The 13,485-nt window shown below is 43.4% G+C and overlaps 1 protein-coding gene across 2 annotated transcripts in view; it reads left to right on the forward strand.

Annotated features, from left to right (window-relative positions):
• The first annotated feature begins 297 nt into the window (after window positions 1–297).
• Window positions 298–13,485, forward strand: part of RAB2B (RAB2B, member RAS oncogene family) — a 635,145-nt gene continuing 621,957 nt past the window's right edge. Inside the window, exon 1 of one of the 2 annotated variants that reach the window (XM_069633906.1) lies at window positions 298–490. Coding sequence is in view for 1 of the 2 variants with exons in the window: in XM_069633905.1 (XP_069490006.1) it covers window positions 445–490 (46 nt within the window). In the remaining variant the exon portion in view is untranslated. The remainder of the gene's footprint in view (window positions 491–13,485) is intronic. The other variant, XM_069633905.1, reaches the window with a different exon arrangement.

Here is a 13,485-nt window from a genome sequence, read left to right on the forward strand (position 1 = left end):
TGCATGCAAACGATAGTTTTCGAAAAAAGAGAGACAATTGTGGATCTGACATGGGCAACTGTAAATTGAAAAAGAGATGCTGTATATATCCAAAGCATGACGGCCATCTTGGTAAGGGATTAAGTTCCCCTTTAGGGCAATCAAATAGAAAGGAACCGACCACTGGAGCCTATCAGAAACAGCAGTAATGTCTTCGTACGAGTCTGGTGAAAATATATACCCATCTTTATCGGGTGCACGGCTTTCTTTCTTTGTCAGCAAGTTGGAATTGGTTCGTGGCGCATTATAGTTGTAGAAATCCACGCCATCTGGAGCAGTAGAGCCTTTCAACTGGCCGGGTAGAGTGTCTCCTGCAACAGTAGACTCGTCCCTGATTCAGAATAGCGTCCCTGGTGTGCTGCTGGTGTCTCTGGAGACAAGAGGCCCTGGCGCAGCAGCAACATCATGTCTTACGCCTTCCTCTTCAAATACATCATCATTGGTGATACGGGTAAGCGCTTTGAGGTTCTTCGTTTGCCCCAGCGCTGTCCCTGTTTTCATACCCTTGCTCCATCATGTGTACCGCTATGCCAATATCTAGAGGGATGTCCTATCAACGTATCTGAGGCGATGGAGAGCGAGGAATAGGAACAGAGATCATTGAAAACCACTCCTCTGAACCGATTGTGAAATGGGGGTTCACATAATTGTCCCGCTTCCTTCAGCCATGCCAGTGTGACTGGGGCGTGAACTGAAAACTGCTATCAATGGTCTGGTGTGGACTATCGTAGGAACAGTCACCCCAATCACACTAAATCAACTTCCACGGGCACGATTAGCCTTCAACAGATAAAGCTACTTTCAACAGGCGCAGCCAAGCGGTCCACTCGCCCTATCATGCTGATAGTGCGCAGTTATCCCCATTCTGTAGCTATCCCTGTTGTGCACAATCAACCCAGTGGTGGGGAAGAGGCGGAGTTGGAGGGATAACACACACACCGTATTTAAATTATATAAATATGTAAAAGCGCGAGGCCTACATTGCTGATAAAGATGGGGCCATGAGACCATTCTTGGACGCACATGCGACTTCCCACATATGTACATGGTATGCATACCCTCTGTGAACGTCAACAATATTGTATTGCAGTTAGTCTTGCGAGACAAAGTATCCTATCACTAACCCATTCTCAGCCCATTAACCTGCTCTGCCCACGAAACCACCTTCAATCTAATACAGCCCCCCACAACATCGAAAGCCACTTAACGGGCCTTCCAGCACACTATTCCCACCTTCTTTACAACAAAAGCGAATATTGCCTCGAGGGATTAGTCCATCGCTATAAGGTGTCACGTGGTGGACCGCTTCTGGCTGGAACATAGTGGCACATACACTTCCAGTCACATCCTCCTCAGACGAGGCGCATAGGTCCTCCACCCCTGTGACAATGTCCGCTACTGCTGAACAGCCCTTTGTTAAGCCCGGTTCATACCAGCGTGATCAATTGGCTCAGAATCTATGTCCTTGCCTCAGTAATTTGAGGCTGGCCGAAGTTTCAAACTCAGCAGATTGGGCGTACATCAGGGGTAGAGGCAGGGGCAGAAGTGTGCCCTAAGCTGTGTCCTCTGGAATTTAAAGAGAAATAAATATAAAGGGTCAGCTATACTGAGGTGATATCGTGATGGGGCAGCAAACAAATCTTATTTTTTACAAAGGAAATCCTCTCATCTTGTCCCCTCCTTTCAAAATCTTCCCCACCCCATATCCTTTTCATTATTATTTTTAATTTTCTACTAAACTGGGGCCTGCACGATTCCACAGACTCCCCCTTTTCTAGTGCACTATCATAGCAACCATATGCAACTTTCCCATTTCTGTATTTACAGGAGTAGAGTTTTTTTGGATCAAGACCATCAACTTTCAGTCTTTAATAATCCTCCAAAAATACAATGTAAGCATTATCATATAAGATTATCATTGCATTTCAAACAGATTTTTCAATTCTTGGAAGCGCATCTCTTTCTTTGTTTACTTTATGGAGAACAAAAGAAATAGGAGCATGGAGTGGGCCTGCAGTGTACTGTATTAAGGATCGTGGTCTTCATATGTTGTGGCCTGGGGCAACTTGATTCCTTGAAGCCAATAGATATTCCTCCCCAACACACTGCACAGATTTAAATAGCAGGCTACGGGAAGGGTTGAGGGGCAGAGGAAGGCCCAATAGATCCACTCAAGCTGTAAGAGAAAACAATGACACCATTAAGGGTTAAACCTCACAGCTTAGGGTAAAATCACTTGCATTCGCCCGTCCACCTGATTTTACGTCTCTCACGTGATGTGGTCAAGAAATAGTGTAAGGAAAAAGCTAAAAGAAATGTCCACAGACCTTGAAACCCGTTCCCAGCAAGGGAAAATAAAGAATGCAAGAGTTTGAAGCGACCTAACCCTTGTGGTACAAGGACGAAATCTAAAGGAAAGCAGCCATCCATTGTTTGTATTGTAGAGGATAGTTCCTTGAAGGCAAAAACTCCAATTAGATATGAATCCACTCTCTTTCCAGTCCGTGAAGCAGAAGCGCTGGTAGACTGCAGCTGTCCAAAAGAACTGTAGCAGAGAAGGGTATCCAGAATACAATCCATGTAGGAAAAACCAAGGCCAGGAGAGCCAAACAGTTTGAGTTACGAAAGACGAGATAGGGGAATCTAATAACAGAAGCCAGGAGTTGAAGAATCCAAAAGGCATTGCCAGAATACAGAACGAAAACGCTCACAGACCCAGGTGCCGACATTGAGTAGCAGCGTTGCTGGGGTTTTACTTATCCTTACAGCATGACGTTCTTGCTGCACAGACTTCTGGGAGATGAGTCACCAGGGTAGCTGCCAAGCGGCACGTCAATTTATGCCCGCGTGTAAGGGCATAACGGATCCACAACGTCCTCTTATTACACCACCATCAACAACAGGAGACAGGATCTCCCAGTAAGAACAATGTGGTTATACACATGGTTGTGGTGAAGTAAGGTTGTTCAGCCACTTCATTGTTAAAAGTACACATTTTTATCAGTAGTACAAAGGGTGGCCATAGAAAGAACTACACTGAAGTATTTTCCTGCTCATTAAGCACCGCCTCTAATATCTGCAAGCTTTTCTTAATGTCAGTAATCTTCTTTACCTCTGGTATCAAACTTTCTAACTTTTAAAATTTCATGGGCACTACCAGGGGCCATCCCTCCAAAAATTCTATGTGAATAGATTTCCTTTCTACTGCTGGCCAATATACACTGAACTGCCTTGCTCCTTTCTGTATAACGAAATGCATGTCAGTCGTAGCAACTGAAACAAACTGCACACACTTATCCTCACCATGATACAATAATCTATCTACCAGTCAAGAATATCCCACATCGTCATGCCGCCCGAACAGATCCTGTTCTTCCCTACAAGCACAATACACTGTAGCTGCTTTTATTTTCTGAACCTAGCCATCGTCAGCAATACTTTTCGTTTGGGTTTGTGCTGTGAAAAACCTAGGGCTGTTCTCACATCTACTCCCCTGGGATCCTCTATGCAGATCGCTTTTGGATCCTGCCCCTGGGGGCATACAAGCGAGGGAGGATCACCTGGATAGAGGGTCCTCAGGGATTGGAAGTGGGATGCCCAAAGATGAGACACAGTATTCCATATCTTCCTTTCCGGAAGATCCCCCTATACCAGAGAATGTAATGGGATACTGTTCATCTGGTTCCATGGTTTCTGAGAAAGGTAGGAGGCCGTATTGCACCAGACATGTTAAAAGGAAGAGAAAGGATACAGATGAAAGAAATACATGAGAATATATCTCAGTATTCCCCCCCCCCCAATCAGGAAAGCCAACCTGATCTTCCCGCAACCTTTATGGGTTATTATAAAAGTGTTCCACTTCACTTCCCCCTTAATGTGTATAAAAATGCTCAGACGAGGAAGAAACAATTAGGAGCTGTGAAGATTACCTCCATTGCCTATTGAAGAACTGGGATGAAGAAGAGTCCTGAAGGCATTCATTTGCTTAACCACAGGCAATGCAAATCCTTGACTCACAGTTGCAACCTGTTAGACAAACACAGTTTACATAAAAGGTGGGGTCATCAGCAGCTGTCAGACAGACATGGGAAACCTGACAGCAGAAGGATCAGAGTGGAAGCCACACAGGAAGAGAAGCCAAGATGCCAGTATGCCACCAGAAGCCCTGGGGATTCTGCTGGGGGGTAAACTCTGACCAGAGGTCCTAAAACGGGGTAGGCAAGCAGCAGGCGCTGCAGGAAGGCGAAGGTGAAGCTCCGTATAACAGCCGGTGAGTGCAAAGTAGAGCACCGGCTGTTTGGCTGTCCCTCAGAAAATGAAAGCAGAAAGGACCCGCCGATACTGGGTAAGTGTCTGGCACACTTAAAATACCAGTGGTGTTCTAAGGAGACCAAACAAGCAGTAAAGGTCAATTGAATGAAGCAAACTGTTATTTATATTGAATGCTGAACTGAATGAATGGCAAGAAAGTAAGTTAGCTCATTGAATTAAACAGACGTGACTTCTAATAAATACCGAACTGAATGAGATGAGCAAGAGTAACCTAGCGCATTAAATGAAACAATGTTACTTATATTGAATACCAAATAGAATTAAACAAGTGAAAGTAACTTAACGTATGTAATGAAACCAACTACATTTTTTCTAATGAATATCGAATTGAATGAAATAAGTGAAAGGAAGCTATGGTTAATACCAGAGTGAATGAACTGAATAAAAGCCACTATTACTGAGTAACTTGTTTTGAGTGAAATAAGTAAGCTGGCCTTTTTTGGAATCCAAAAGTAAAGGGATGTTGAACTGCATGAAAGCCACACCTTTAGTAAGTTAAAGGAAAGAATCAAAGGTGATAAAGAAAGCTTGCTGAAGTGAAAGCAGGAAACCAAATATTGATATACCTCAGACTCCGGGAAGGGAACCATGAATTAAACAAGTTCAGCTTAAAGACTGACACTTCAAGATACTTTCTTCTTGCGCTTTGGGAACAGAACTCTAAGCTTTGGTATCCTGAAACTGTGTTATCTTGGAACAGTGTTGAACTTGGGGAAGGGCATCCTGACCTTTTTATAGAACTGTATTTCATTTAATACATTTGGGAGAGAAAGCTGACGAATAACCTACACGTTGTTTTGTATTAGTTGTGAGGGAATGTCTAGGATTTAGACACAGACAGACTTTCACGTTGAACTTACTGACACTGACGTTCCTAGTTTATTTAGGCAGGGAAATCCCACCTTGGAATTGGGCAAGCTATGCCTTACTCAATCCTGATGTTTTCATTAATAAAAGATTGTTCAACTTTGAATCTGTTGTCTGTGTCTCTTTCCATGATGCAAGGCATAAATTAGTTTTTAAAAATTGATTGTGTACCCAAGACATAAAATGAGCAATAATACATCAGTCTTGTGTACCGCTGAAGTAAAACATTAGTGAGAGGAGTCTAGCCTTGCAAATTCTTTAAAGTTCTACTAGACCTGCAGGTCGAGTAACTTAGTTTACCTACTCGATCGAACAGACATGCACTGGACCCATGGCAACTGATGACAACACATTTAAATGAGCTTTCTGTAAAATGGTGCATGTCACCACAAACCCACTTTGTTTGGCCCACTGCTGCCACCCAGACGCCAACCATGCACAGTGAAACGTTTGTGAAATTTACTGCAAAGTAAATGTTAAATAAAAGTTTAAAACATCAGCTGCAAATGGTACTCGTCCTTCATAAAATCTGAGTGGGTGAAGACTTTGCGAGCCCTGAATAAGTGTCTGTAAACGATTACCTGAATGAAGGGACACAAGTAAATAGATATCATAAAAAGTCTCTGGAAACAGTTTGGCCAGCTCTCTCCTGCAGGTACTAATATATAATGTAATCCTAATTTTATTTTAGAGCAAAGTGAGCTCGGGAGGCTAACTATTGTGTATACTATTGCAGTAGATCTGTCGATCTTAAAAACTGGCTGGAACTATTGTTCACTACTTTGCATAAACAGCTTTGTGAATTGATTATGTAAGAAGAAAGAAAGGCACTAAGTAGAGTGGATGGCATAGCAAGCAGAGAACTGGGCAAACTAGGTGGAATATTGTAGTTTGCAGCCATCTCGCTTTCAGGGTAGCTGGTATAAAGCAACAGGGTGATAAGATAGAATGTCAAGGAATATGGGATCAGCTCATGGGTTAAACACCAGTTGCACAGATGCATGTAACCAGCAAGTTACTGAGCTAGGTTTGCTCACTCAAGCACGTGTGATCATGCACATTTTCAAAAGTGTTCACTCGTCAACATGATGTATCTCCCAAAACAAAATTAAATATAGTTAGACACTGAGATTTAGAAACACTTACCTGAACTTCACTGTAAAGCATGGAGATGATGCAGTGCTTTACAGTGTCAATACTATAAGTATGCATTATGTAACAACTTTAAAGTTTTAGGAATGCAACTGCATGACTGCCTTATATAATATAACGCATACTGGTCTTTGCCGGATAGGATGTAGTTAGCTTAATAAAAGCATAATCACAATTACTACCGGTTTGCAATTATTTGAAAAATAAATTCTTGCCTAGTACTCCCACACCAGTGTTGCCAATTTAGCGACTTTCTCGCTATATTTAGTGAGAAAGTACGCCCCCCGAGCGACTTTATTTTGTTAAAAAGCGGCTATCGACAAATCTAGCTACTTTTTTCAATTGGTTTGGAAACTTGCTAATTTATGCAAGTTTCCAAACCAATTGAAAAAAGTGTGTCATTCTCCCGTTTTCTGATGGGAGTAATGCAAAAACACAGTGAACTTAAAAGGGAGGTGTTTAGTTTTAATCATACCAATTTTATTGTTCTTTAAGTAGCCAGCCCGCCCCCAGAAACACTCTAGGGGAACTGTATGTTAAGGGGATGGACCTAAACAAAATGGTTAAAAGGGGAGGGGGCCACAGTAAAAGCCATAAATCGTAGGGGGAAAGAGGAGGTAATTATGCAAATTAGGTAGTGACATCATCTAGCTACTTCTGGCGACTTCTAGGGGAGCCAATAGCTACTTTCTTCACTGAGGAGTTGGCAACACTGTCCCACACATGCCTTTGGTACGGACTACTGCTGCACTCTCCCCATTCGCCCCTTTGAACTTGCAGTGAACAGAAAAGAGGGTGCAGAGCGCCCCATTGGGCAAGAGAGGATTGCAGGGTGAGCTGTGCTTTCATTGAACAGGTTAACTTAACTAGCTAGCTTTGCTACACAAGTGTCAATTTGATTATGTTATTTGTCTCTTAGTACAAATGTACATTTAACACCAAAAAAAAAGAATCACATAATACAAATTCATTTTAAAAGGCCCAAAAACAAGAATAATAACTTGTCACAAATTTAAACCATGCTTAAATGTACCTTCTAAAACACCACTGCACATTCCTTTAAACACTAAAATATGTATGGACAACTCAGTTCCTTACAATTTAAAATCCTTTGCCATAATTCTTCCTCTCCAATGGCGTACTTCAAAGTTAAAATTCTGTTGCGCAGGGAGCACAAAGTCGGACACTGGACACACAAATGCTTGAGGGTCTCAATGTGTATGGGACAATGGCGGCACAGTTTCTCCTGCCGCAGGATCTTCAATCGCCGCCCTAGTATTTCTTGTGTTTGCACCAAGTTTAGCCTTATTCGTAGCATTTGGCACCTAAAATCCCTCAAAGGGTGCATTTTCAGGTACGGGGCAGGCGAATTTAAAAGTTTTACATGTCCAGAGAAAATGATCACCAAAACATTTGTGTTGAAGTAGGGATTCTCTAACACCAGCCCACACATGTCTAGCCATTTTAGCTTAGCCACTGATGGAGTAATTGCCAATGCCTCTGTTAATATCCCTGTTTCCTCCAATATATGTTTTCACAGTCGGCAACCCAGTCTGTCAGGACTTTACATCCACCTGTACTCCAAACGTTATTTAAGGCTTCATAAATTTATGCAACCAGTGGATTTAGAATGCTAGCGAACAGCTGAGGCTTCCCCAAATTAATAACCGTTTGGATGGGGAGTTGGCCCAATTTAAGAAGTACCCCCCACCAGAGGAACTGATTCCGGTAGCCGGAGAAGCTCATGCCAGACCAGACCTTCTAATTTAGACCAATATATTTGTCTACCTCTGGTTTGAGCTCTGTTTGTCAATTTAGGCACCAATTGCTGCTTGTACAATTTTAAAGCCGGGCAAATCGAGAATCTCCCAAACTTAGTATCAAAAATACACAGCTTTATCAGTGCACGTAAAAAGTTAGCCTTAAGATCTACCACCAACTCCAGCCCTCCGAGAATATCATATAAGTGCACAAATTTAGAAACCACTTCAAGTTTACCAGATTTCAAATTCCAGGGAAATGTTCTATATTTTTTTCTCCCACATTTTAAAACCAAAACCTTAGACTTTTCTGAATTTAAAGACAAATCTAGAGTTTCTAGAAATTCTTCAACTGCCGTCAATGCCCTTTGCAGGCCTATGGCTGTTAGGTTACATAAGACAATGTCATCTGCATATAATAAATATTGTTTTATCGGAGATCCCAGCCTAGGAGGATTTGTGTTGGCTTTACCAAAGTGGCCTGCAATACCCAACAAGTAAGAACAAAAATGAAAAGGAGCCAATACACATCCCTGGCGTAAACCCCTATTTGTCGGGATCCAGGATGAGTATCCTCCATGTGCGTCCAACCTCAATCTAATTCTTGTTCCCATGTGCAGTGCCTGGAGTATATCCACCAATGACGGCGTGCAATCCCTTTCGTGCATTTTCTTCCACAACAGTGCCCTGTTAACATGGTCGAAGGCCTTGCTGATATCCAAAAAGGCCACAAATACCGGTCTGGCTTGGGCTTTGGCTTGCTGAGCCAATAGGTACAGCACAAAACTGTTTAAAGCTGTTCCCATGCCCTGACGGAACTCAGTCTGATAAATGTCCACAGAATTGGATTCCCTAACCCATTTTCTGGAGCTCTTTAAGAATCATTTTGGCAAATTATTTTATTTGAGGCATCCAAAAGCGATATAGGCCTCTAGAACAAGGCTGACGTTCTATCCCCACCTTTAAAAATCAAGATTATAGTGGCCGCAGACCAAGTTTCCGGGAGCACTTTTTTGGCAAGAATACTAGAAAATAAATCGGATAGCACCTTGGACCGGATCTCCAAATTATCTTTAAAAGTTAAATTTGTTAGGCCGTCTGGGCCTGGAACATTAGACCTCTTACTCCTTTTTCTCAAGTAAATAATATCCTTTAGCTCCCACTCAAGAGCCCCCTTCCACCCGGCCTGCGTCCACACTGAACATGTACTAGCCCCCATGCTCATATACATTTGCGAGAAATGTTTAACCCAAGTGTCTTCAGGAATTGAACGGGATTGCAAATACCCCTGTCTACCGTCAGGCTTAATTAACTGCCAAAATCTTCCTACATTGTTTCCTGACATACACGCCAGCATTCTTTCAGCATCTTTAATATACAACAGAAATGTCCTACCCATCACCCAATTCACATGGGCCTGTCTCAATCTACGCACATTTAGTTTGTAGTCTACTATTAAGGCCTTCTTCAGCCTCCTTACATCCTTGTGTACTTGCTTCTTCCTAACCTGAATCTCTAAGTCAAAAGCATGGATGTTTCCATGGTTGTGCTCCCCTTTTTTCAATGTTCTATCCATAGTCAGCCTACCCAGAATTTCTTGTACTACTTCAGGGAAGCCTGCTGCAGAGCATAAAAAAGCCATCCTTTCTATGGGCAGATTAACAATCTGGCCCAGAAAAGCTTTGGCCAGTCTCGGAGCCCATTTTACCACTGAATTTCTCAGGTTTATTTCCAGTTCCAAACACATCTCACCCCTAATTTTTGCGGGCAATTCAATGGTATACAATAAAAGCGAGTGTATCTAACATGTATCTAACTTTGGAATGAGATATAAATCGGGCTCCCATGTTTGAAAAGGCTCAGTTTCAGAAGTTATAGTTTTTACATTTGCCACTCTCTCCGTGCTGTCATCTGGATTTTCCATTTGTGCCCACAAGCCTGCTTCCGCCTTACGGACTCCTCTTCTTTTCGTCCCCGGGACTCCATCTTGCCCCATCCTGAGGCCTACCCCATGGACATCCGGCTCCAGGAGACCTTTGTCAACGAAAACTAATTAAATGTTCTAAACCAGAACAGTGAGACAGACGGGTTAAGTACCAAGCAATAGAATCTTTCCTTTAGGGGTTTCTCCTTTCCTCTAAGGCTCACTAGAATGAACCTCAACATGTTTCCTAGATATATATACATTTCAATCTTTACTTATCTATCATCAATTATTTATGCACACTTAAAAAAAAATGTTCTATCGTTTACATATGCACCCTTACCTTTGATTCATACCTTAAGGCACACCACACCAAACTGTTACTCGCCACCGAGCTGGCCAGGGCGTTGAGTAGAAAACCTTGAATCACCCAGCTAGAACGATGAGACGACACTCCCTCAGATCTTCACTTGTCAGCCGGGGTTCACCCAGAACCCTGGCCTCCTCAACTTGAGGGAACTCTTCTTTCTGATACACCCCTCTGCTGTTTTAGTGTTAGACAGACGGAAGGATCGATCACACAAAAGAGCGGGGAACACGCGCACTGCCAAACCAAGGCTGTAAGAAAGCGCAAGAAACAGTTTAACTCAAATGGAGGAAGAACAATATACAGATTGTCCCCAAACGTACCCTGTAATACCTTGTACTTTGGCGGAGAAGGTGTGGGGAGTCTGAACCTAAGTAAAACCCCAACCTGGGACCTGACGGTTAAGTAGGACAAAACTAAGATATAAGGTAACTGGTTTACCACAAAGGAGGTTGAGTTGGGATTATGAAGACAAAGCAATAGTTCAGAAATAACGTTGGGGATAAAACAAAAAACAGGAAGGTTAGTCTTTCGGGCGGCACGAGGGTCACGCTAGTTACGGGTTGGTGCACTAATCTGCAAAGCGTTTGTGAGTGCACTTGATGGATGTAGTCCGGAATAACTTATTGGCAAGGTCCCCTTGTGAAGTTCTTGTCTGGAGGAAAATCAATATACTATGGCACTGAGTGGTATCGGCTGAGTAGAATAGTATTCAAGAGTATGTGAACCCCCAAACTGTAATGACTCGTTAGATTTGTGTCTAGTATTTTGCAGTGTAGCCCCCGCAATGACAGAAAGGCAGTTCCTGAGAATAATCGAGGTTTACCAAGTGTTGATCAGCAGTTGAGACTTGCAGGTTACTAACAGAAAGAGACCATTATGAAGGCTGAGGTCGGCAACGGCTGGTCAGTAGGAGGCAGAACCTAAGACGGAGGAAGTCTGTGTAGTGGTCCGAGTCGTCAGCATGTGATACAAATGAGATACAAGGGATAAGCAAATGAAAGGTCTGTTAAGCGTAGCCGTAGTCTGGAATCAAGGCAGAATTCAATAGTGATAGAGTAACGATACAAATGGAAGCAGCGTCGTACCGCTGAATGCAACATTCAAATACAATGCGGAAGGCAGAGTCTGTGAGGTTGCGGCGGAAAGCAGCTGACATGACGCGGCTTACGCTTTTGCTCCATGGAAACCGGAGCTAATGCATGTCTCCAAGGCAACTTCCAACGCTGCCAATCAGGAGCAGCCATGCGACGGGCTGAAAGAGACACACGCCCACTGGCGCGAGGAGCATGCAGACCCCCAGGTGTAACATAAACACACCTACTTACATGCCACAGTGAATCCTTTTACCCCTTCCATGAGCTACTCACCTTAGTCCTGACGTGATAATGACATTTTTCATTCCTTACTGGTTTCTCCAGACTGCTCCATCCTCTGTCTTTCATGTTTCAGGTGAAACCAGTTTTATTTGATTAACGTGGACAAACTGTTCCACAGTCTGATCCCCTTCCTATGTCATTTTTCTGTACACTACAGGCAAAACCTTGTCCACAATTTTGAATGGGCCACGCCAGGAGGCCATACATTTGGTATGATTACTCTTGCCTTTCATAAAATTGAATGTATACACCTGGTCACCTATTTCCAACTCCAATAACGGATGACTTCCTGTCATAGTATGACTTGGGACCCTCGGCTGCTCTTTCCAGATTGTGCTGTGCAAATGCGTGATGCAAATGCTTTCCCAACTCTTGCACAAATTCATGAATTGTGAATGCTTTCACCAAGACTTGCTCATTGGTCCGATAAAGCAAATGTTGGGGAAGTACCATTTTCCTGCTTGTGTAATCTCATGTGGACAGAGACTTGGATGGTGTCGCCCTAATGGGCATTGGTACCAAAGGGAGTCGCAAATCACAACTAGGCCCTCCTTCAGCCACAAACCTTTTAAGAATGCCAATTGATTGGTTGCACCTTTCTACTCCACCACTAAAAGATTGCTGATAAAAGATGTGATTTCCTTTGCACTTCCAGAATCCGCCACATCGGTTGGTTGTTGGCTCCCATGGTCTGATTCTATTCTCTGAGGCAAACCAAATCTAGAAAATATGTGGGTCACTACCGTGTAGCTGCTGCCTTTGCACTACGGTCAGGAACAGGTATTGTCTATGGAGACCTAACTGAACCCCAGCCTAAAGTCTCCACTTAAGTGGCTAGGGGAGGATAGCTGCTACCTGATCCTAACCCTGGCTGTGGCATTGTGAGGGAGGATCACATGGGAGGCAATAGCTATCAGAGGAAGTGGAGTATTCATCTTCTTGTGACGATGAAAAGAGAGATGAAAGAGGGAGAAGGAGTCGCAGAAGCAGTCAGGAGAGAAGCAGTCAGGAGAGACGGAAGCAGTTGGAGCTGAAGCAGGAGTGCAAGCGCCAGCAGGAACAGACGCAGGAAAAGAAGGCATGCGGTTTTTGCAGAGTGTACGCAGCAGGAAGCAGTCGTGGTCTGCAGCTGGGAGAGAAGCCCAGCTGTCTAGGAGACGTGCTCCTGACACAAGTCATTCAATGGTGCCGGAGGACTCGAAGATCCGCCGGAGCTCTAAAGAAGGCTGTGCAGGAGAGCTGTCAACTGGATTGCCGATTCGCAGAAGGTCCACCGTAGCAGCAAAGAGTGGCGTATAGCCACCGAGAGAAGCTGGCAAGTTGACCTGCAAGAAAAGGTAACCCTGGTGCACTCCAAACAGAACATAAACTATTACCAGATATTTTAATACTGAGCCAGCAGCATTAAAAGGCAAAAAAGGGCGCAATTCTCCTTTTTATGAAATGTCAATATGTGGAAATTTGTAACCCACATTGCCAAGAGACTGTAACATGGAAACAAAAGGGCAAAACAGGCACAATTCCCCTTTCCTAAGACACCAATTTGGGGGAAATCCGTAGCCCATATTGTCAACAGTCAAGAGACTTTAAAGATGGGCAAGCAATCATTGTTCAACTTCCTCACATGGGTGTGGAGAACCTGGAACAAATCTTGCCACTAACAGA

The sequence above is a fragment of the Ambystoma mexicanum genome, chromosome 13 (genome assembly GCF_040938575.1).
Source record: "Ambystoma mexicanum isolate Mex_15411 chromosome 13, UKY_AmexF1_1, whole genome shotgun sequence".
In the NCBI taxonomy this organism is placed as follows: domain Eukaryota; kingdom Metazoa; phylum Chordata; class Amphibia; order Caudata; family Ambystomatidae; genus Ambystoma; species Ambystoma mexicanum.